The sequence below is a fragment of the Sander vitreus genome, chromosome 8 (assembly GCF_031162955.1).
Source record: "Sander vitreus isolate 19-12246 chromosome 8, sanVit1, whole genome shotgun sequence".
Classification (NCBI taxonomy): Eukaryota; Metazoa; Chordata; class Actinopteri; order Perciformes; family Percidae; genus Sander; species Sander vitreus.
In genome coordinates this window covers 29339738-29361249 of record NC_135862.1, presented here as the reverse complement: position 1 = coordinate 29361249, position 21512 = coordinate 29339738, and the positions used below count along the sequence as shown (strand labels likewise).

The 21512-nt window shown below is 39.8% G+C and overlaps 1 protein-coding gene across 1 annotated transcript; it reads left to right on the top strand.

Moving 5' to 3' along the window:
• The first annotated feature begins 7880 nt into the window (after positions 1-7880).
• map1lc3b (microtubule-associated protein 1 light chain 3 beta) lies at positions 7881-21238 on the top strand. Its single transcript, XM_078257767.1, has 4 exons — positions 7881-8147; positions 13477-13532; positions 16577-16683; positions 18760-21238. The coding sequence occupies exons 1-4, from the start codon at positions 8108-8110 to the stop codon at positions 18935-18937; spliced, it is 381 nt and encodes a 126-aa protein (XP_078113893.1). The 5' UTR covers positions 7881-8107; the 3' UTR covers positions 18938-21238.
• The last annotated feature ends 274 nt before the right edge of the window (positions 21239-21512 follow it).

Here is a 21512-nt window from a genome sequence, read left to right as displayed (position 1 = left end):
ATCTGCAATGTAAAACACTTATTTTATTTAACAATTCAAGTTTTTTTATTTTTTAGTATATTCAACGTTCTGAACACAAAAATGATTCCAGCGCTTTTAAGAGAAACATTTGATTTTCTATTCAGGGGCTGTTCTCTTCATGGTCAAAGTATAATAATCTGTGTCTACTTTCCAATGTTAAAAGAACACTTTAAAACACAAACATAAGAAAGGGGTCTGACTGTACGGTTCACACATTAATAAGATTTATGTTGCATCACAAAATATCACAAAACAAGCATTAGTAAACATTAGTTCCAGGTATATTCTCCTTAATGGTGTGTGCAGTAATTCCCAACCAGACGCACTTGTACGCCAGGGGTACTACTACAATTGCCAGGGGGTACACAGAAGCATTGTAGAGTAAACAGGAAATAAGAATTAAGATTTGATTAAAGATATTATTCATATATTGAGTCAACTGTGACATCTGAACACTACATGTTTTGCGATTGAGAGACAGATTGAAACTAAACTAAAACAAGCGATGAAATTTGTCTAAACAGCTAAACGTAATAGTACTCAAAAGTAATGGATAACAGCTAAAACAGTTAGCTAAAAGTAATGGATAGTTCAAATAGTTAGCTAAAGTAATGGGTAGTTCAAACAGTTAGGTAAAAGTAATGGATAACAGCTAAAACAGTTAGCTAAAAGTAATGGATAGTTCAAATAGTTAGCTAAAGTAATGGGTAATTCAAATAGTTAGACAAAAGTAATGGATAAGTCAAATAGTTAGCTAAACGTAATGGATAGTTCAATTAGTTAGCTAAAAGTAGAGCGGTAAGAATGTTCAACATTTAAGTTAGCCATACATTTGGCAATTTACATTTTCACTTTTTAATGTGTGGTAACTTTATTATTGTAATATACATATATGTAAATGTGGCTACACAATTTCAGTAAACAAGTTGTAGGCTTACCAAATCATTACTGTTCTATCTGTTATTTGGTGATATTGGGGTGAAAGTGTGCAGTTTTTCTTACACCAAAGGGAGGATCTGAAAATATTAATAATGCTGGGGAGGGTCTTGCTTTAAAAAAAAAAGAATATAAGCCCCCCACCCTACTCCTGTTCATTTTTATGCAGTCCCTAACCAACATGTAGAAAATTACATGATTGTGTGATGCATCACATGGGTATAAAGGAAGTTTAATGTTGCTTCAGTGTGTGCCTGACTGACTCTTTTGCTAGGGGCCCACAATCCGTAGAAGCCCCAATCACCAAAGCAGAAACAGTGATCCAGAATTTGCAAACACAAACTCCTCTCCCAAATACTCATCAGTCCTGCCCTGACATAGAGCAAAACTGTTTCCAAAAAGTTCCCTCTCTGCTGACTGTTGTTTCAAAATCACTCCATCACCAACAGTCAACTCTACTCTGATAGATTTATGAGCTTCACTAGAGAGCAGTGAGGGGGGCATGTGGTTCAAGTTTACTACTCAAACCGGTAAAAAAAATAATACAGGCGAGATGGTAAAGGAAGAATAATCATTGGATACAAGGTAGTGGCTGCAAAAAGGTCAGAAAAGATTTACTGGGGGATTTCATTATCCCTTGACATATAAAAAGCAGCCATGTCCACTGATGACTGAAGGGCCACAGTTGTATTACTCTGAAGATGGCTGCCATATTTTTCTCTCTCTGTGTTTGCTTTCATTGACTTTTGCTCCACTTTTTTTTCTACAGTTGGATAGTTTAACTTCTGTTTGCTTTGATGGGAAATCTTCATCTGTAGGCTATCTACACATTTCACTTGAGTCAAATCAATATTAGGGGTCAAAGCCAGAGGGGGCTGGGATCCCGCATGCATCAGTTGTTGTAATCGTAAGGATTCCCCCCACGGTAAAAGTGGAATTGCAGCCCACGCCATACAAGTTATGTAAGTGTGGAACGTTCCCTGGAAAGGAAAAATGACACATATCCACCAGCAGGTGGAGCTATAAAAATAAGAATGGGTTTTGCCCTATAACTCCCACACCTTACATTCAAAAACCTTATATTCACGCATTCCCTGAATTCAGCTAAATCCCGTGATATACTGTAGGCCACATCCATTTCTGCCCAGACTTTTCTCCCCGCAAAATTGCTATTTATCAGAAACCTACTTTTTCGAACTCCTCCTGGGTCATGAGTCCGATCTGCAAAATATTTTGCATGTAGCCTCTGTGGACCCTAATAACATATCAAATCAATATCAAAAGAAGGCTTGAACAGGAAGTTTTGCTTATCTTGGCAACAGTTATTCCGATTAACAAAAACCTCCACACAGTTGTTCCCCATGCTCTCCTGCAGCTCTGTGTGGGGTAAATCGGCCAATAGATAGCACTGTTTTTCAAATTTGCTAAACAATTTCAAAATTTAAATTTAATTTAAATAAATGCGAAACCTACTTTTTTGAACTCCTTCTAGAGTGTAAGTCTGATCTGCATGAAACTTGGCATATAGCATGTCCAGATGGCCCTGACAAAAAGTTATCGAAAGAATTTTGCTAGGTTTGAACAATTTATTTAGCTAGCGACCAAACACGAACTTTAGCATTTCTCAACACGAAACTTAAGATTCTTGTTTGCCATGCAACTATGAGGTATCGGACCAAATTGGGCGAAGATTGCGCTACAAATACGAAAAGTTTATATGTCATTGAAGGGTTCATCCAATTTCTACAAAATTTGGAGGGGACCATCTAGGGCCACTCTTGAGGCCACACCTACAATGGTGCACTGATTGGTCAAAGTGGGTGTGTCCCAAATAATTTGTACTGCTCTTGTATGCATTGATGCATACACAGTGGGAACTATTTCAAAGAATGGGAATACACACACAAGACACACACAAGACCCAACCACCACCTTTGCCCTCTTCATATCCCTCACCTGTGTTTGGTATCGACCACACTTGATATTACATATAACACTATGACAGTGTCAACATTTCATTTCACACGGATTAGCACTCCAGCCATCTGAACAGCTGATTAAGACCAGTTCTGCACTCGTGGAGCCTCCTGGTGAGAACCATCAATTCACAACGCCACCTCCTAATGAGTGGAGGGAGCAGGTGGGAGCCCACTGTGGAGGGAAGGAGCGGGTCTAAATATTGACAGCAAATATTTGATTGAAAGGTAGGGGTGTTCCCCGACTCATAGGTGTGTGCTCAGACACAGAATGCACACACTCCGAAACACCAACCCACAATTTCAGGTGTTATCAGTGTCTACAGCTGTCTTTGACATGGAAAGAGAGGGGTGGATGTTTCATATATGCACCTACACACACAGTCCTCGGGGCCTGCACCATGCTGAGACAAATACACAGCTTGAATGTGGTAGATGATACTGTGTGTGTGTGTGTGTGTGTGTGTGTGTGTGTGTGTGTGTGTGTGTGTGTGTGTGTATTCGCTGCATATTATTTCTAACTGACTTCATATCTTTCGTAGACACCCAGTGGGATGACAGCACGTGGACAGACACAAAGACTAATCTCTATGCAATACACACACACACACACACACACACACACACACAGAAACACACACACACACACACACACACACACACACACACACACACACACACACACACATACACACACACACACACACCTGACTGAGCACCAGTTGGGGGGTTTCAGGTGGAAATCCGCAGGGAAGGCTTAGCAGCATGCTCAACCTAAAAATACAATGCCCTGGGATGTGAATAAACAATCACACTCTAACATTTGCCATTCCTACAGAAATAACTACAAAAGAAGCTTAAAGAGACAAGCACCAGTTTTGCACAGAAATATATTACAGTATAATTGTTGAATAAGAGAGTGAAACAAGGACCTCTCACATGTGTGCGTTCATGCCTGTCAATGACATGGTTATGCTCCCAATTTGCATTTGGAAAACTAACATACTCTTGCATTGTCAGCATTACAGGTAAAGAGAAACTGAGGTGAGTCTTAAAACTGACTGTTAGTTTAGGTCTTCAATTTCTGCATGCAAGAGTAAAGAGTGTAGTTAGGTAGCCTGCTCTGGTCCCTGAGACTGGTGCTGTTCAGGTGATTCAACAGGTGGTCAGAGTTCTCCACCTGCTGGATAAAATATAGAACTGCATCATCTTCTTGGCCTACTTTCTTTGAACTACAATTACCATGTCTCTCTCTCTCTCTCTCTCTCTCTCTCTCTCTCTCTCTCTCTCTCTCTCTCTCTCTCTCTCTGTCAAATTCACTTTAAGTTAAAATCACTTAATTAATGTTAGATAAACAAATCTTAGCATCAAATTGTAGGAATTTAATTTTTCACTTAACAAAAAAGGAAATATTTTGCACCACCATTTAAAGAATGAACGCAAGTGAGAAAAAAATGTGATTAAAAAATATGATTTTCTGCTCTTGAAACACAAAAACTATGGATATAAAGGCCTCATCTCAAGTGTACAATGTAGCCTACCAAACAACAGCAGTCGGGTAGTTACGTGTATTTACCCAAGTCCTGGACCTACTGTAATTACAGTTTAAAAGTTACTTCATCTTATGCTACTTCTACTCTACCAAAAGTAGGCCTATCTGTACTTAGCTTTACAGATTTTCTATTCAAAACATATTTTGATCATATCTTATTGATGGATTGCTGTAGGTTAAACTATCAACAGTATACAAAGTAGTCAAACTCACCACAAGTCACTCAACCCCCCAGGAGCAGCTACAACAATCTGCTTATATTAATATGTCAATAATTCAGTTTAAGATTCTAAAAGAATACTTTTACACTGGATGCAGGCTCTTATCGCTTATATTTTAATTACAGATTGAAAAACCTTTTCTTGAAACTGAATATTTTTCACTGTTCTACTCAACTAAATGATTTATGTCAATTAGCCATACATTCAATAATTCAGGTTAAGGAAAGTTTTACTTGATCTTCCCAGCAGATCTAATTTATGAATTTGACCTGGTGATCTTCCTGTGACAGTTACAGTTAATGTTACTTTAATACTGAAATGTGTTACACTTCAGATGTTGTTACCGTCTCTATCAAGTAGAGGCAACTGAAATGATTTTCAAATAAGACAACAGGTAGGTGGAACAGCTATAAAGCTGCACTAAAATACTGTAATGACAAAAAGGACGCGTCAACCTTAAAAACAAACCCAGTTTGCTAAAGGTTTCCCAAACTGTCCTAAATAGCAATGCAACCTGCCATTTTAGACAGCAGTGTGCAGGACTCTCTTATATACGGAAGCGTAGTGCTGCCACGGCAGAAAAATAAAATGTATCACGATATTACGTGAAAAGTTTATTGTAGTAACTATTTATTTTCACGTTATTACAACATACAAACGTATCAAGTTACAATATAGTATTTATCACGTTATAACGTGAAAAGTTTCACGTTATAACGTGATCATTTATCTTGTTAGAACATGAAACTCCTGTTTAAATGAAGACACGGTGTGCGGACAAATACATTGCGAAACATGGCTCATATACACAATTTGATTAAGTCCTCCTACTTCATGCTTGGGCTGAGACATGGCGAGATTCTGCTGCTAATGTGGACAGTGGATGATATTGTGATAAGTGCGTACACTAAGAAGGATTTTGAAATGGATGGTGCTGTACAGTAGGGAAAATAAGTCTCAGCCCATGATGAAGTAGAACTTAAAGGGTAACTACCGTTTTTTTCAACCTGGACCCTATATTCCTATGTTTTTGTGTCTAAGTGACTAATGGGAACAACAATCTTTGAAATTGGTCCAGTATTACGCAAGATCACTGCAGTCGGCAGCGGCGAAACAAGCTACAATGTAAGCTAATAGGGCAATTGTCCAGCTTGTATTTGCCTTCACAAACGTGCTTGTTTTGCCCCTGACAGGCTCAGATTAATATTCTAAGTGTCTGACAACATTATGGAAAGGATCCCTTCAGAGATATACCTTTAAAAACCTCGTTGAGACCTTTCTATTTAACCAGAAACAGCTCTCAAGTTGCTAGCGCTAAACCCACCAGACTCCATTTAAAAAAGCAATACTTTTAGCGTGTATAGAGCCTACATATATTCACATGACAGGCTCAGATTAATATTCTAAGTGTCTGACAACATTATGGAAAGGATTTCTAAGGAGGTCGATCTTTCTGTTATAGAGTAAGATCCTTTTTCTAAACATAAAAACATCTGCTAAATTGCGTTCGCTAAACCCACCAGACTCCATGTAAATAAACAGTAATTTTAGCATCATAAAATACACTTCATTCAAAGTCGACAGAAACAAAATAAAACTATGAAAAGCCGTTTTGGGTCGTCTTTCCACTTTTCCAACCATCACAACTCTAGTTTCGGTTGAAATAACCACATAGTTTACCGATTTACATGTGACTATATGTAGGCTCTATACACGCTAAAAGTATTACTTTTTTAAATGGAGTCTGGTGGGTTTAGCGCTAGCGACTTGAGAGCTGATTCTGGTTAAACAGAAAGGTCTCAAAGAGGTTTTTAAAGGTCTATCTCTGAAGGGATCCTTTCCATAATGTTGTCAGACATTTAAAATATTAATCTGAGCCTGTCAGTGGCAAAACGAGCACTTTTGTGAAGGTAAATACAAGCTGGACAATTGCCCTATTAACTTACATTGCAGCTTGTTTCACCGCTGCCGACTGCAGCGATCTTGCTTAACACCGGACCAATGTCAAAGATTGTTGATCCCATCAGTCACTTAGACACAAACACATAGGAAAATAGAGTCCAGGTTGAAAAAAAATGCTATGTTACCCTTTAAATCGTGTTGATGAGCCATAATTCACAATGTATTCGTCCACACCCCGTGTCTACATTTAAACAGGAGTTTCATGTTCTATCAAGATATATTATCACGTTATAACGTGAAAAGTATCAGGTTATAAGATGAAAAGTATCACGTTATAATAATAAATTATCATGTTATAATGTGTAATAGAATAGTATAACTTGATGTTTGTATGTTGTAATAACGTGAAAATATCTTGTTAAAACATAAAAAATATCTTGTTATAACGTGAAAAACATCTTGATATTACAATAAACTTTTCACGTAATAATGTGATACTGATACATTTTTCTTTTTCTGGAGTGGCAGCACTACACTTCTGTACTTATAAACTTTGTGCAAAGCACGTAATGGTCAAGCTATTTTTTGACCACTGTAAAAATGTTTGTCTAGTCCACATCAATCAGGGAACTCAAAGTGACATGGCATTATAGTCCTGTTTTTTTTTTTTTTTAAATTAAATTTTGCATTGCTTAACCTGAGGTTACATCGCTCAGTCTGTACTTATGTAAAACAAAAAATATTGTTTGTGTTGAGTGTTTTCAGTCAATTTCGACTTGTTCATCAAAGGCTGCTGTTGTTTGGTACGTTGTACACTTGAGATGATGGCTTTTATATCCATATTTTTGGGGTTTCAAATGTTGGGACCTTGATGGGCGATTTGATATTTTAGATAGGTCTTGGAACTATAGACCTTTAAGGAATGATGCTAGATGCTTTGAGGTGATGATGAATGATGCAGGTTAATAAGACAAGTCAGATCATTACCTTCCCAATGGAAGGTAATGATTTAATTTTTATTTTTTTTCGAACAGAATTTTTTAATCAAATGTAATAATCACAATTTGTACTCACTTAGGTTTATTCTACAAATGGTGGTGCAGTATGGAGCTAAATCAGGGACAAGAGAAAACTCAAATTCCTACAATTTGATGTTTAGATTGGTTTATTTAACGTTAATTGAGTCTTAAATTGAATTTGACAGAGAGAGAGAGAGAGAGAGAGAGAGAGAGAGAGAGAGCGGCGCATGACGTCAGAGGTCAGCTGACAGGTTTGTTTTGCTTGCTCGAGTTCGTCCACAACAAGAGCCAGAGGAAGGAAGCGACGACATCAAACCGTCTCTAAACTAGTGTACCTTTTAGTTTGTATTTTAACAATAAGCTACCAGCACATGGGAACTCGAATAGTTGTATAAATCATTATTAGCTTTTATATTTTTGCTTTGATACAGCCGCTATACCTCCGTTTTCATCTACTGCCAACTGGTTGACTTTGACGCAATGCCTTCAGAAAAAACCTTCAAACAAAGAAGGACATTCGGTAGGTGTTATCAAAGCTTCTTTTACCATTTAACACACAACACCTCTGCTTTATGTCTCATGATGTATGTTTGTAGCTGGCGCACGAATTTTGTGTCTGAACTGTAACGTTACAAGACTGAATTTCATCGTTAATGTAGACAGGCCAGATAGTTGGTAGTTATTATCCTAGTGGCGAGTATTAGCGTTTATGTTGTCCAGCTAGTTCCGTTTACAGTTTAAATGTAGGCTATAGGTTCAACACCCAGGGAGGAAAGCCCACTGGAGTTTTGTCACTGTAACGTTACAGCTAAGTAGAAAACCTAACCATATTGTTCGAAGGTCTGTGGTCGTGTCAACTTATCTAGAAGGAGATATAGAAGACATAATGCTTATGATAAATATTGTTCTCACTCGCATACAGGTTTAAATATAGAATAGATTATAATAGGCTATGTGCTTCAGGCCTGTGTGTGTGTGTGTGTGTGTGTGTGTGTGTGTGTGTGTGTGTGTGTGTGTGTGTGTGTGTGTGTGTGTGTTTATTTGCATCAGAGCTGTGGGAGAAAAACAAAGTGGTGTTGAAACGCTGGGCAGAGAAAAATAGAGCTGCAGGATTGGGGGATGGGACAGTTTGTAGAGGAGAAGAGACGAGTTTAAAAGAGAAAACAAAATCGAATGGTACCTACAAGTGCGGTGTTCAATTATTTCAGTTTGAAGGGTAGGCCGCAGCCTCGATGCGGATTTTTACTTTCAGTTATGCTTTTCCAGCCAGCCCACATAGCTAAGTGCCTTTTCAGATATATTGCAACATATTAGTTTATCGTTTATGCACTTGCCTTTCTCTGACATCATATAGGCCTACTTTGCAGTGTTGGGGGTTACTGTAATCAGATTACATTTGTCCGTAGCGCAGTAATGTAACGCATTACTGTTGATAACTCAGTAATCACATCACAGATAGGCTACTTAACAAATAAGTATCACGTTACTGGTTCTTCAATTAGCCTAAATGCATAACGGGAGGAGAGAATAACAATTCAAACGTCCGTTTATGTGTGTGTTTGCGCGACCATAACACTCGTCCGAGTAGACGAAACAAATATAGCAGAGCCACCGCTTAAGACGTCTTTTGAGGGGTGGAGGTTAGTTGCGCGAAATGACAAAAACTTGATTGTAAAGTGTAAATTGTCCCCCGGTCGCAAACACCTCTCCACCGCCACGAACACAACATCCAATCTAGCCATTTGCTAAAATCCCCCGGACATTGAGTGACGCCGAGGCGGATGAAAAGAGCACGTCGTCGACACTTGCCAAGCAGCCAAGGCTGTATTCAACAGCATGTAAACCAAGTAGAGATAAGTGGGCTTGTGGCAGCTATATAGTGGAGGAAATGTTTCCTGTTTCGACAGTGGAATCGCCATCTTTCCGAAACATAGGCCTACTGAGCAAAATACAGATAATGAAGAACGGACGACCGCCAGTACTTCTTGACAAATTTTGTGCTGATGTTCACAACTTTGTTGTCAGCTCTGTGGTATTAGAGAGTATAAAGGTACTGTGTATGTCCTCGGGCATACATGAGGTTTAACTTGATATTGTTATTTGGCAAGTAAGTTATGGTGCATCTCAGGTGATGTTATGGAGTAATCTAAAAGTAATGTAACTAGTAGTGTACTAGTTACTTTCAGCAGTGAGTAATATAGTAAAGTAAGGTATTACTTTAAAAACTTTTGAGTAACTACCCCAACACTGCTACTTTGTGCTGCTTTTCAGTAATTTAGTACATATGAAACATATCAACTTAATTATTAGATAAGGTGGCCTTAGTTTGGATTTCCTTAGTGTTACATATCTTCAACGAACAAAGATGGAAACTGTTGCCTTCAGCACTGGTTTAGTCATACTGGGAATTATATTCCCAATATGACTAAAAGTGACCAACTTCCTGTTAAAAGTCATGTTATTGGTCAACGTTTAGACAACAAGAGCACATGAGGGCCAGGCAGCAGGCATCCCTCCTAGAACACACATTTATTGACATTACATTTTTGCCTGCACGCCCCTGCTGTAAATAGCCTACATGTAAAATTGTGAATATGGATATTAAAATCACATGCAGTGACATAGCTAATGGTCACTATAACCTTTTTATTGGAGAAAAACATCTACACGCTGTTAATTAGCCCACCGTAATTTGTAAATGCAACTTTTTAGCCATAAAGTTATACATTTTTCACTCTAGCTTTGGCAGCACTAAACAGCCTTTCCTTTAACTGTTTCCAAGTGTATTTCTGATTCATAATAGTTTGTTGAACCTGGGACCAAATGAGCTAAACCTCTGTAGTAATGGTTGGCTGCACTGAGCTTCAGAAAAGAGAGAAGGACCTGTGCTAAGATAGACCAGATAACACAACTACAGCCGTTAAAGCTGAAAAGAACCTCTGTGATTAACAGTTGGGACCAAACAGGTTTGTTTTAGTGGTTGTTTGCAGTGTGATAGTGTGGTAGTGTTCACCAGCAGTCATCATTTACAGTGGGGCAAAAAGGTATTTAGTCAGCCACCAATTGTGCAAGTTCTCCCACTTAAAAAGATGAGAGAGACCTGTAATTTTCATCATTGGTACACTTCAACTATGAGAGACAAAATGAGAAAGAAAATCACATTGTAGGATTTTTAATGAATTTATTTGCAAATTCCTGGAGAAAATAAGTATTTGGTCACCTACAAACAAGCAAGATTTCTGGCTCTCACAGACCTGTAACTTCTTCTTTAAGAGGCTCCTCTGTCCTCCACTCATTACCTGTATTAATGGCACCTGTTTGAACTTATCAGTATAAAAGACACCTGTCCACAACCTCAAACAGTTACACTCCAAACTCCACTATGGCCAAGACCAAAGAGCTGTCAAAGGACACCAGAAACAAAATTGTAGACCTGCACCAGGCTGGGAAGACTGAATCTGCAATAGGTAAGCAGCTTGGTGTGAAGAAATCAACTGTGGGAGAAATTATAAGAAAATGGAAGACATACAAGACCACTAATAATCTCCCTCGATCCGGGGCTCCACGCAAGATCTCACCCCGTGGGGTCAAAATGATCACAAGAACGGTGAGCAAAAATCCCAGAACCACACGGGGGGACTTAGTGAATGACGTGCAGAGAGCTAGGACCAAAGTAACAAAGGCTACCATCAAATCCTGCAGTGCCAGACGTGTCCCCCTGCTTAAGCCAGTACATGTCCAGGCCCGTCTGGAGTTAGCTAGAGAGCATTTGGAGGATCCAGAAGAAAATTGGGAGAATGTCATATGGTCAGATGAAACCAAAATAGAACTTTTTGGTAAAAACTCAACTCGTCGTGTTTGGAGGGGAAAGAATGCTGAGTTGCAGCCAAAGAACACCATACCTACTGTGAAGCAGGGGGGTGGAAACATCATGCTTTGGGGCTGTTTTTCTGCAAAGGGACCAGGACGACTGATCTGTGTAAAGGAAAGAATGAATGGGGCCATGTATCGTGAGATTTTGAGTGAAAACCTCCTTCCATCAGCAAGGGCATTGAAGATGAAACGTGGCTGGGTCTTTCAGCATGACAATGATCCCAAACACACCGCCCGGGCAACGAAGGAGTGGCTTTGTAAGAAGCATTTCAAGGTCCTGGAGTGGCCTAGCCAGTCTCCAGATCTCATCCCCATCCAAGTCCGTGTTGCCCAGCGACAGCCCCAAAACATCACTGCTCTAGAGGAGATCTGCATGGAGGAATGGGCCAAAATACCAGCAACAGTGTGTGAAACCCTTGTGAAGACTTACAGAAAACGTTTGACCTCTGTCATTGCCAACAAAGGGTATATAACAAAGTATTGAGATTAACTTTTGTTATTGACCAAATACTTATTTTCCACCATAATTTGCAAATAAATTCATTAAAAATCCTACAATGTGATTTTCTGGATTTTTTTTTTTTTTTTCTCATTTTGTCTCTCATAGTTGAAGTGTACCAATGATGGAAATTACAGGCCTCTCTCATCTTTTTAAGTGGGAGAACTAGCACAATTGGTGGCTGACTAAATACTTTTTTGCCCCACTGTACCTAAGTTGCATATCTGTATAATAGTTCATAAGATGACTCAATCCACAGGGAATCTTCCAGTTGTGCCATGCAGCACTGACTAAATCCTTTATTATGACCAAATGGAAATGTATAAGAAAAACCCCACAGGCGTTTAAACTAACTGCTTCCCATTTTGTGTTTTTTTTTTTTTTTTTCCCCCTTCTTTTATTGGATTGAAAACTGATGAGTCAAAGGCTTGTCACTTGCTTCAGTCAAGAGAGACAGATCAGAGCTTCCCTGTTCAGGACTCAACCTGATTGAAATGTAATCATGGAACAATCTCAATTTCCTCAAATTTAGTATGGAAATGGCAATGTCGGTAGATGTGTCCTTACATTGGGCATTTGTCTTCTTATAATTTTTTTTTTTAGTGGCACATCACAAGACTGGATAGCATTAATTCGAAGCATCAGCTGACTGACAGCTGCCAGCACCCAGTGTGCTGCCTTTGATTGCTTGGCTCTATAAAATCAATGCTTAGTTTTAGAGCTGGGACGATAAACAGAAAATATTTAGGTCAATCATTGGTAAACAAAAAAACGAAAACAATACTGATTCTGGGGAAAAGAATTGTTTTTAAAAATCACCAAAAAAAAAAAAAAAATCCATACGACTTTCGATTTTTTTTTTTTTTTTTTTACTATTTCTTCCAAATGTTTCATTGTAATTCTAAGTTCAAAAACATAATGATAATGATCATGATGAGATGTTATCATCCCCATGCTCAAGTTTGTTGACTGATCAGACTGTTGTTGATGTTATCAGTACAAAGTGCAGTAAGCCCAGGGTGTTAACTGTAGCCGTTCATTTTGGCCCAGTTCCAAATCACTTCAAATGGGGTTAACCCTTAGAAAGGAGGGGCCTGCTCTGCCATAGGTCATTAATGACTAAGTGATCCATCCAATCAGCAGCTGTGTTGCTGACCCTGATCTTTTGAGTAAAAATGTTGTGTTGAAAAGCTCCACCTTCACCTGCAGATTCTTACCCATGATTTTAAATGATGCAGCCTATACGGAGGGCATTTAGTGAATATGTTAGCATTGTATCTAGTTATAGGAACTCCTTTGATATAAATCAAAATCTCCATGATGTAAATGACACATTTACGAACCAGACATTATAATAACAAACCCCTTGACTGCTGTTTTGTCTTTGTCCTCATTTGTGTTTTATCAGTACTAGCTGCCAATCTCTTTGTCTGGTAGTACATTTCCATTAACCTGAGTCTGTTTTTCTGCCCTACAGAACAGAGAGTAGAAGATGTCAGACTGATCCGAGAGCAGCACCCCAACAAGATACCAGTGAGTGCCGATGCACAATCACTTGCAATAATTGAGTGAACACCAAAGCCCATGCAGTGAAATCCACTGAAGCAACATTATTCTCAAAACACGATAGAAAAAAAACTCCTAAGGGCAGAAAGGTATGAGCATGACGTGCATAACAGCAAGCAGGAAGACACAAGTAAGAACAAGGCAAACGTACGGCAACGGAAAGTGTTACCACATGTTTCCTGGTTGTATTCTGAACTGTTTGAAATGTCATTTGTTGGCATCAGACACATTTCTGCAAGGGCTTTCTGCGTGTTGACTTCTGGTTGGATGTTTTGTTGTGGACTTGCTGGTCATTATTCTAAGTTTATTTCATACATTGTTTTTGTGATCAGGCTTTTTTTTTTTTCCGCTTACAGGGACCACAGTAGTTGTTCCTACTTTTTCTATTGAGAAATGGGTGTGACTGCTTCTGCTATTAAGTCAGATGTCAGATGTCCGGAGGCTCCTAGCAACCACCAATAAACAAATGCACACCTCGTGTTTCACCTGCTTGTTTTATCATTTTGAGTTAGAGTATCACCACAGCCTTCCATCTGCTTGCCACATGGCAGGCCTCTTCTCATCTTAAAAGCGTGTGTGTGTGTGTGTGTGTGTGTGTGTGTGTGTGTGTGTGTGTGTTGTTGTTTTACTATATTCGTGGGGTCCAAAACCCGGGAGTCCAGTATACTTGTGGGGTCCCGACAGCTTTGTGGGGCCAAAATGCTGGACCCCACAAGGTTAAAGCTCTGTTTGAGGGTTAAGACTTGGTTTTAGGATTAGGGTTAGAATTAGGTTATGGTTAGGGTGAGGGTAAGGGTTAAGGTTAGGCATTTAGTTGTGATGGTTAAGGTTAGGGTAAGGGGCTAGGGAATGCATTATGTCAATGACGGGTCCCCACAAAGACAGTGAAACAAACGTGTGTGTGTGTGCGCTCTCCTGGGCTTATTAACTGCCATGTCATGGTAAGTGTTGACAACAGAGGCAGATGCGCTGTGTCACTGTAATGCAACTCCATCAAGACGGGTGGGGGAGCGGAAGACTGTATGACAGACTGCTTATAGCTCCTACATCAGACCCTGCCTCACTGAACAATATACCTGCTTTCATGCCAAACAGAGGTCTATGCATTTCTTAATACTTGCTCAAATTTCAGATCAGCAATTTTTATTTTTTTCCATTTACATCTTTACTGTTATTTTACCATGGAAAGATTAAAATGTATTACCCTGATTCCAGAAAACCGTTCTCACTATAAATATTAAACAGAAAACAAAGGAAACAATAACAATTATTACGTAATCAACCAACATATTACAGATTAACAAAAACGTTAGAGCTGGGCAATGATTGGTTTAAAGAACTACATACTACCCAGAGCATTCTTCCCCTATACCAGAATGATAACTTGTGCAGGCAGACCATACTCTGGTGCCCTCCCAGTACATTTCACCTATATGTAAGGAATTCAGGAGTCATGTGTATCACCTCTAGACTTACAAAAAAGCCTCTTAGAGTCATTCCCTGAACAGAAAGTTAGCCATATTGAATTTACTGTGCCATTTTTGGAAGTTTTTTTTCTTACCATTTCAAGGGGCTGTACCTAAACGTACTCCTCCAAGAGATTTAACCTGATTGACTTTAAAATGGTCAATACAATCTAAAGACCATGGCTTAAAATTTCCATGTTACGCCATGAAACAGGAAGTGGTTTGTAAATAGACTGTACGTTGTCAAATCTGCCCAAAGCTTCACATTTGATAAAAGTCCAGGCCTGAAGACATCTACATGCCAATATTGAGTTAAAGGCCATAGCGCCACCTACTGGCAACATGAAGTTACAGTCGCCATACTTTGATGTGTTCCTCCTAGCAGGTTGTCCACCTCATATGTGGTCAGAAAAGCCTTAGGCCCTAAATTATGCTTGATTGTGAAGATTGTAAGTTTTGTCGTACGACGTGGGCACGGCAAGGCGTCGAATTCCCATGGTCCGCCACGAAACAGGAAGTGGTTTGTAACTAGACTGCACATTGTCCAATCTGCTGTCCAATTTGTCATGCATAATGAGAATCCAGGCCTTTAATAGCCATTAATGAAGTCAGCTTCATGTTATAAACACCATTTCATTTACATCAAATGTGTATTGTGTGGTCTAAACTTGATATAGAGCAACATAATGCATGTTTAGTGAGTGTTGTCTAATGTTGTGGTGGCCATTTTGTGCATTTTGCCATTAAATAGGAAGTTGTTGTAACTCGGATGTATATTGTCCAATCTGCATATTTTATTTATTTTAAATTTAAGAGTAACCTAAACTTTTCCTATGCTCTCACATTTTTTCCCACCTCATCCCTCCTGTATGTACTGTATTTGTAATTTAAAGCTGCAGTTGATAGAAAGCAAAAAAAAAAAAACATGTAGAGTAAGACCTTTTCCTGCAGATCTCCTTCTCCCCTCTGTCTTCATGTGTAGAACAGCCAATAGGAACCTTTTCCCTCTCTGAAATGACTGATTGGCCAAAGTCTCCCGTCATGGCTACATTTTATAAAGCCCCACAACAGAGCCAAGCGGAGGTACAGAAGTCTAGTTGTCTCTCAGACCACTTGAATAACTATATGCTGAAAGGTTATTAGGGAGTTTTTGCCCATGACACAAAAACATACTGACTACAGTGGTGGAATTTCCAGCTTACGAACCCATTCTGTGTAAGTTGAAACAGTGGTACCCCAGGTCTTGTATTAAGTCAGCGTCCAACATAACCTCATAACCTTACCAGGCAGAGGAGCACTTCAACTTTGTGCCTCCATAGATTCCGGGAATCTAGGCAGCTGCATGATAAGGGAATGTTTTGTTCCAGGACTGTCTCCTTTTGGTCTGTGTACTGACGTTGCTGTTCCTAAAGACTTGTTTAAAACACATATTCCAACTGTCAGGGTATCAGGTCTAAAAAACCGCACAGGAAATTCTGCCTTTATAGAGTTCCACCAGAATAGAAGGTAGAAGTCATTTATTAATTGTGTGTATGTCTTCTATAGGTGATCATTGAGAGGTATAAAGGAGAAAAACAACTTCCCATCCTGGACAAGACCAAGTTCCTGGTGCCCGACCACGTCAACATGAGTGAACTCATCAAGATTATCAGGTAGACCTGAAGTCCTCTCCTCTCCTCCCCACTTTGTTCCATAGTCAGATTTAGACCCTGTTTACACGAATACACTCGCGGGTAAAAACGACAAAATATTTTTATCAGATGTGCCTTTCGTTTAGACGCGATGAAGTTTTTGGGGCTTAAAAATGCAAAAAAGTGAAACCACCCTCCTGAGTGGAAATCTTAAAAACGCTCCGCCGTCGCGTTCCTGTCTAAAGGGTAAAAACGCACTGTGTATATGTGTGTGTGTGTGTGTGTGTGTGTGTGTGTGTGCCGTCTGCATTGTTTGGAGCAATAACTCCACCTCTTGACAAAACTGTCAGCTTTTGTTGTTCACTTCGCGCTACTAGGGAGAGAAGTAGAAGGAAGGTTCTACGCAGGCGGTGTTGTGTGGCAGTGCTTCACACTACCACCTAGCCGCCTGGTGTGCATACTACATCGAATTTCACACACTTTTGCATCACCACAAGCACGGAGATTTCTCGTCTAAACGCCGAATAAAAAGTGAGAACGTGACGGCACTTTTGCGCTTTCTCTTCAGATCATTTCCATCTAAACACAGCCTGAGATTCAGAAAACTTTATTGTCTGCCATGACAGAATATCCTCTTAGACGGGGCCTCAAAAGCAAACTCGGAAAGTATACATACAATAGCTTGTAAAAATAATCTACACAGGATAGCAATGAAAATGAAAAGTATATCACAACTTGTACAGTGAATATCTTGTACACTGCAAGTATTGCAAGTAATACAATATTGAATGTTTGTATATTAGTCACTTGTAGAACAATACAGCAGACAATACAGCAACTGCGAAAGGCCAAAGAACATAGATATACATACATATATATATATATATATATATACATACACACACACACACACACACACACATATATATTAGGGCTGTCAAAATAACGCGTTAATTTCGATTAATCAGAGAAAAAATAACGCGTTAAAAAAATAACGCAGATTAATCCATTCCATATTGACGTTTGACGCGGACCGTTCTAGCCACCATTGGACTGTGAAATGAAGGAGGGAGACGAGAATGTTCTGCCTGGATCATTAATTGGAACATTTACTTGTAAAAATCTTCTTCCTGCCAACCTTGGCTACTGAAATCAGGTGCCACTGATATGTCTGCGCTTCTCTCTGATGCTCTGAAGACGATACAGGCAACACAAACACCGCTGCACGTGACGCTAGTTAACACTATACTCAACAGCAGCTAACGTTAGCCTACCGCTAGCTAGTAGCTGGATTAAACAAGGTTAAAATGCTGACAGCTAACGCTAAACGGTGTAAAGTTTGACTGTGTTTTACTGTAGAGGATTCAACACTTTTTTTTTCTTTTCTTTTTTTACGATTTAACTTTATGTATACGATTAATTTTGATTAATTAATCACATAGTATGTAATTAATTAGATTACATTTTTTCGATCGACAGCCCTAATATATATATATATATATATATATATATATATATATATACACAAAAATATTGTGAAACCGCAAAATCAAAGTGAATGAAAGATTTATTTTCCCACAGCATCATCGTCTGTGAACTGGCTTATATAATCTACAATTGGTTTGATCACCTCAGTAGAAACGTGTGTGGTGGCCAGGTTAGCTCAGTTGGTAGAGCGGGCGCACATATGTAGAGGTATATTCCTCGATGCCGTAGGGCCAGGGTTTGGGTCCGACCTGTGACAGTTTCCTGCATGTCTCCTGAATGTCTCCCCCCTCCATCTCCCCTTCCATATCTCAGATGTCCTATCCATTAAAGGTGGAAATGCCCGCCCAAAAAAAAATCTCTAAAAAGAAAAGTGTGTGTACAATTTTGAGTCGTGTGTAAACGATGACAACTTTGTTGTAGTTGTGTTAAACTTTTGCTGCCCGTGTTTACCATTTTGCAACACAAGTGCATCACAGTGTGAAATGTGTTTTAGCAAGCAAGAAGAGTGATTGATTTCGACAAATGGGTTCAGGCAGGTTTAGTGTTTTAGCAATTCAGAAAAACTGTAAAATGTCCTTCCTCACGTCAAAATCCTTGTCTGGCCACCAGGAGGCGCCTCCAGCTGAACTCCAACCAGGCTTTCTTCCTGCTGGCTAATGGCCACAGTATGGTCTCTGTGTCGGCTGCCATCTCCGAGGTCTATGAACGGGAGCGGGACCAGGATGGCTTCCTCTACATGGTCTATGCCTCCCAGGAGACCTTTGGCACAGCCGCGACCGCCCAGTGAACAGCCTTCCTGCTTCTTCCACCTGGCAAGCGATTGGACAATTGTAGTTTTTAGTCCCCACCATGTTTCTTGCCACACACCTTTTAGTCTTGACCGTAAGAACTAAAACACAAACCGCTAAATCTAAACACAGTGTACGATAATTTCCCGGCTCGGATTGGTTCAGGTTATGATCTCTGTATTATGACTGCAGTGAGCGAATAGACTGTTTGGGTACCACCACTCTCACCCAGTAGCATAAAGCCACAAGGGTTAACCAAAACAGCAGAGTTTAAGTAGAGAAATCCCCAAATCGGACTATGACTCAGGCCAATAGTTTTTAAAGTCGCTTTTCCATTACATGGTACCTGCTCGACTCGCCTCGACTCTACTCGCCTTGTTTTGGTTTTCCATTACGAAAGAAAGTACCTGGTACCTGCTAACAGGTACTTTTTTTGGTACCACCTCAGTCGAGGTTCCAAGCGATGCTGAGGCGAGCCGAAAAGGTGACGTGAAAGCGACAGATGGTGTCCTGAACAAACCCACTATTTTTAAATAGTTTAGCCAGCTGTGTTTTTTTTTTTTTGCTGCCTCCAGCTTCATTTGAAACTAAATGTGTCTTCTGGCTGTGGCAACAACACACCTTCCACGTTCTGTGTGTGTGTCGCGTTAGGTCACGGCAGTTTCCTGCGGCGCCGCTTGTTTTACAGTTCTGCGGAGGCTCCAGGCAGAGCTTTGGCCGTAGCCTACGTACAGACACACACACATGGCCGGCTCGACGCACGCACCAGCGCACAAGTATAAACATCAGGCCACTTACATAGTATACGGCGAAAGCTCTGCGTGGAGCCTCCACAGAACTGTAAAACAAGCTCAAGTGGCCTGATGTTTATACTTGTGCGCTGGTGTGTGCGTCGAGCCGGCATATAACGACCAGCCACGCTGAGGCGGTACTACAATCTGCAATGGAAAACGGACGCACAGTGTGTCGAGTCGAGACGAGTAGAGTAGAGTAGAGTAGAGTCGAGGCGAGTCGAGCAGGTACCATGTAATGGAAAAACGCCATAAGTGTGTGTCTCTGCTTCTTTATTGTGCTCTCTGGTGAATCATGTCCACTGCCATGGCAACGTACCACCTGTTGACGGTAGTTATTTACAGCGTTGTGTGTCTCCTCTGCTGTATTTATGTTAATGTATACGTAAATTTCAGGTAGGGATATTACATAAAAGTGGCGAGGCTCCACCACTTATCTAAATATACATTAGCCAATGAACAAAGCCAACCTTAATTTTAAGGGTTTTTGGAGACAGGCGACAGAGAAAGTTAGGATATGTTTTTTAAAGAAGCATTTTATTACAGTTAAAAGGTGGAACTTGGGGATTTGTAGTCTGGATTAGAGTAGTTTTGCCAGAGAAAAATGCTAAATGAAGTAGAGAAGATTCTCGTGAATTTAATGCATCTCTGCTGCGTGTCTCATCACATTCCCTCAATGGTCCTTCTTTGGTGTTTTTTTTTTTTTAACCTTTCCTGCATTGTATCCTTAAGCATCTTCACTGTAACGAAAAATATGTTGGGGAACTGCTTTTGCTCTTGAAATGGATGATTGTAGTTTGCAAAAAAAAAAAAAATGCCTTGGTGTACAGATATTATTGACTTTACAGCTTTGAATATAAAAGGGGTTCCAATGAGAGTGTAACCAAGTTGACTTTGGACACACTACAAGGAGCACGGTCTGATTGCATGTGTGAATGGAGGATGATGGTGTTTCTGTAAATGCCGATTAGAGGAGAGGGGTTGCCATTTTCTTTTCTATCTCCTTTCCCAGAGCTGTCACTGTTGTTCAGTTTCAGTTCACTGAAATTCAACAAGCACTTTCACTGTGGGGAACGTACATCTGCCCAGAGGAGTTTTAAGGGCTGCACTCTGAAAGAAAAAACATTTGAGTTTTGAGTATCCTGTCTGTCTATAAATGGTCCTTCACTGGCTGTGCTTCTCCTCCTCCTCACCATCTTCTTAACAGATTGAGGTTTAGCTGCTTTTATATCGCAGTATTTTATCTTTTTGGTTCTTTTTATTTTATGTGATTTCCATTTTTGTTGTATGACATGTCTTTAGTCTACTCTGTCTACATTATGTGAAGTACAAAGGTGACTTTTTTTTTCTGACTAGTGAAAGCCACTGTGTGTTTGTTACAGAGGGGTGGAGCGTTTGCTTCAGTGGTCTTTTCTGCCTGCTCCTCTGTTTCTCACAGCAATATCACACAGCCTCTTATGTATTTATGTTGGTATTTTGTAAACAATAAAAGGAGAAAAAAAAGATCAACTGTGGGGTTCCTGTTTTTTTTTTGGGGCCATAAATGCATTTACCAACATGCTCATTTGTGTAAATATTTGCATGCAAAATATTGCAGCCATTTGCCTTAACCTTTCACACATAAATGTTTCATATTTTATTGTAATCTGGCATCATAATGCCAAATCTTACCACATGTCCAATGGAGTTTACAGTGGCAACTCCAGCTATCATTTCTCAAACATTTACACCCCAGAGGGCAGAACTGAGTGTTTCATAGGTACCAGTCACTGTACATGGAGCA

What these genes read in the sequence shown, in the direction of transcription:
- map1lc3b (XM_078257767.1), top strand. Translation starts at nt 8,108, where the DNA reads ATGCCTTCAGAAAAAACCTTCAAACAAAGAAGGACATTCG. An exon ending in CAAACAAAGAAGGACATTCG is followed by an intron (nt 8,148 to 13,476) that starts GTAGGTGTTATC and finishes TCTGCCCTACAG; the next exon opens with AACAGAGAGTAGAAGATGTC. An exon ending in GAACTCATCAAGATTATCAG is followed by an intron (nt 16,684 to 18,759) that starts GTAGACCTGAAG and finishes TCTGGCCACCAG; the next exon opens with GAGGCGCCTCCAGCTGAACT.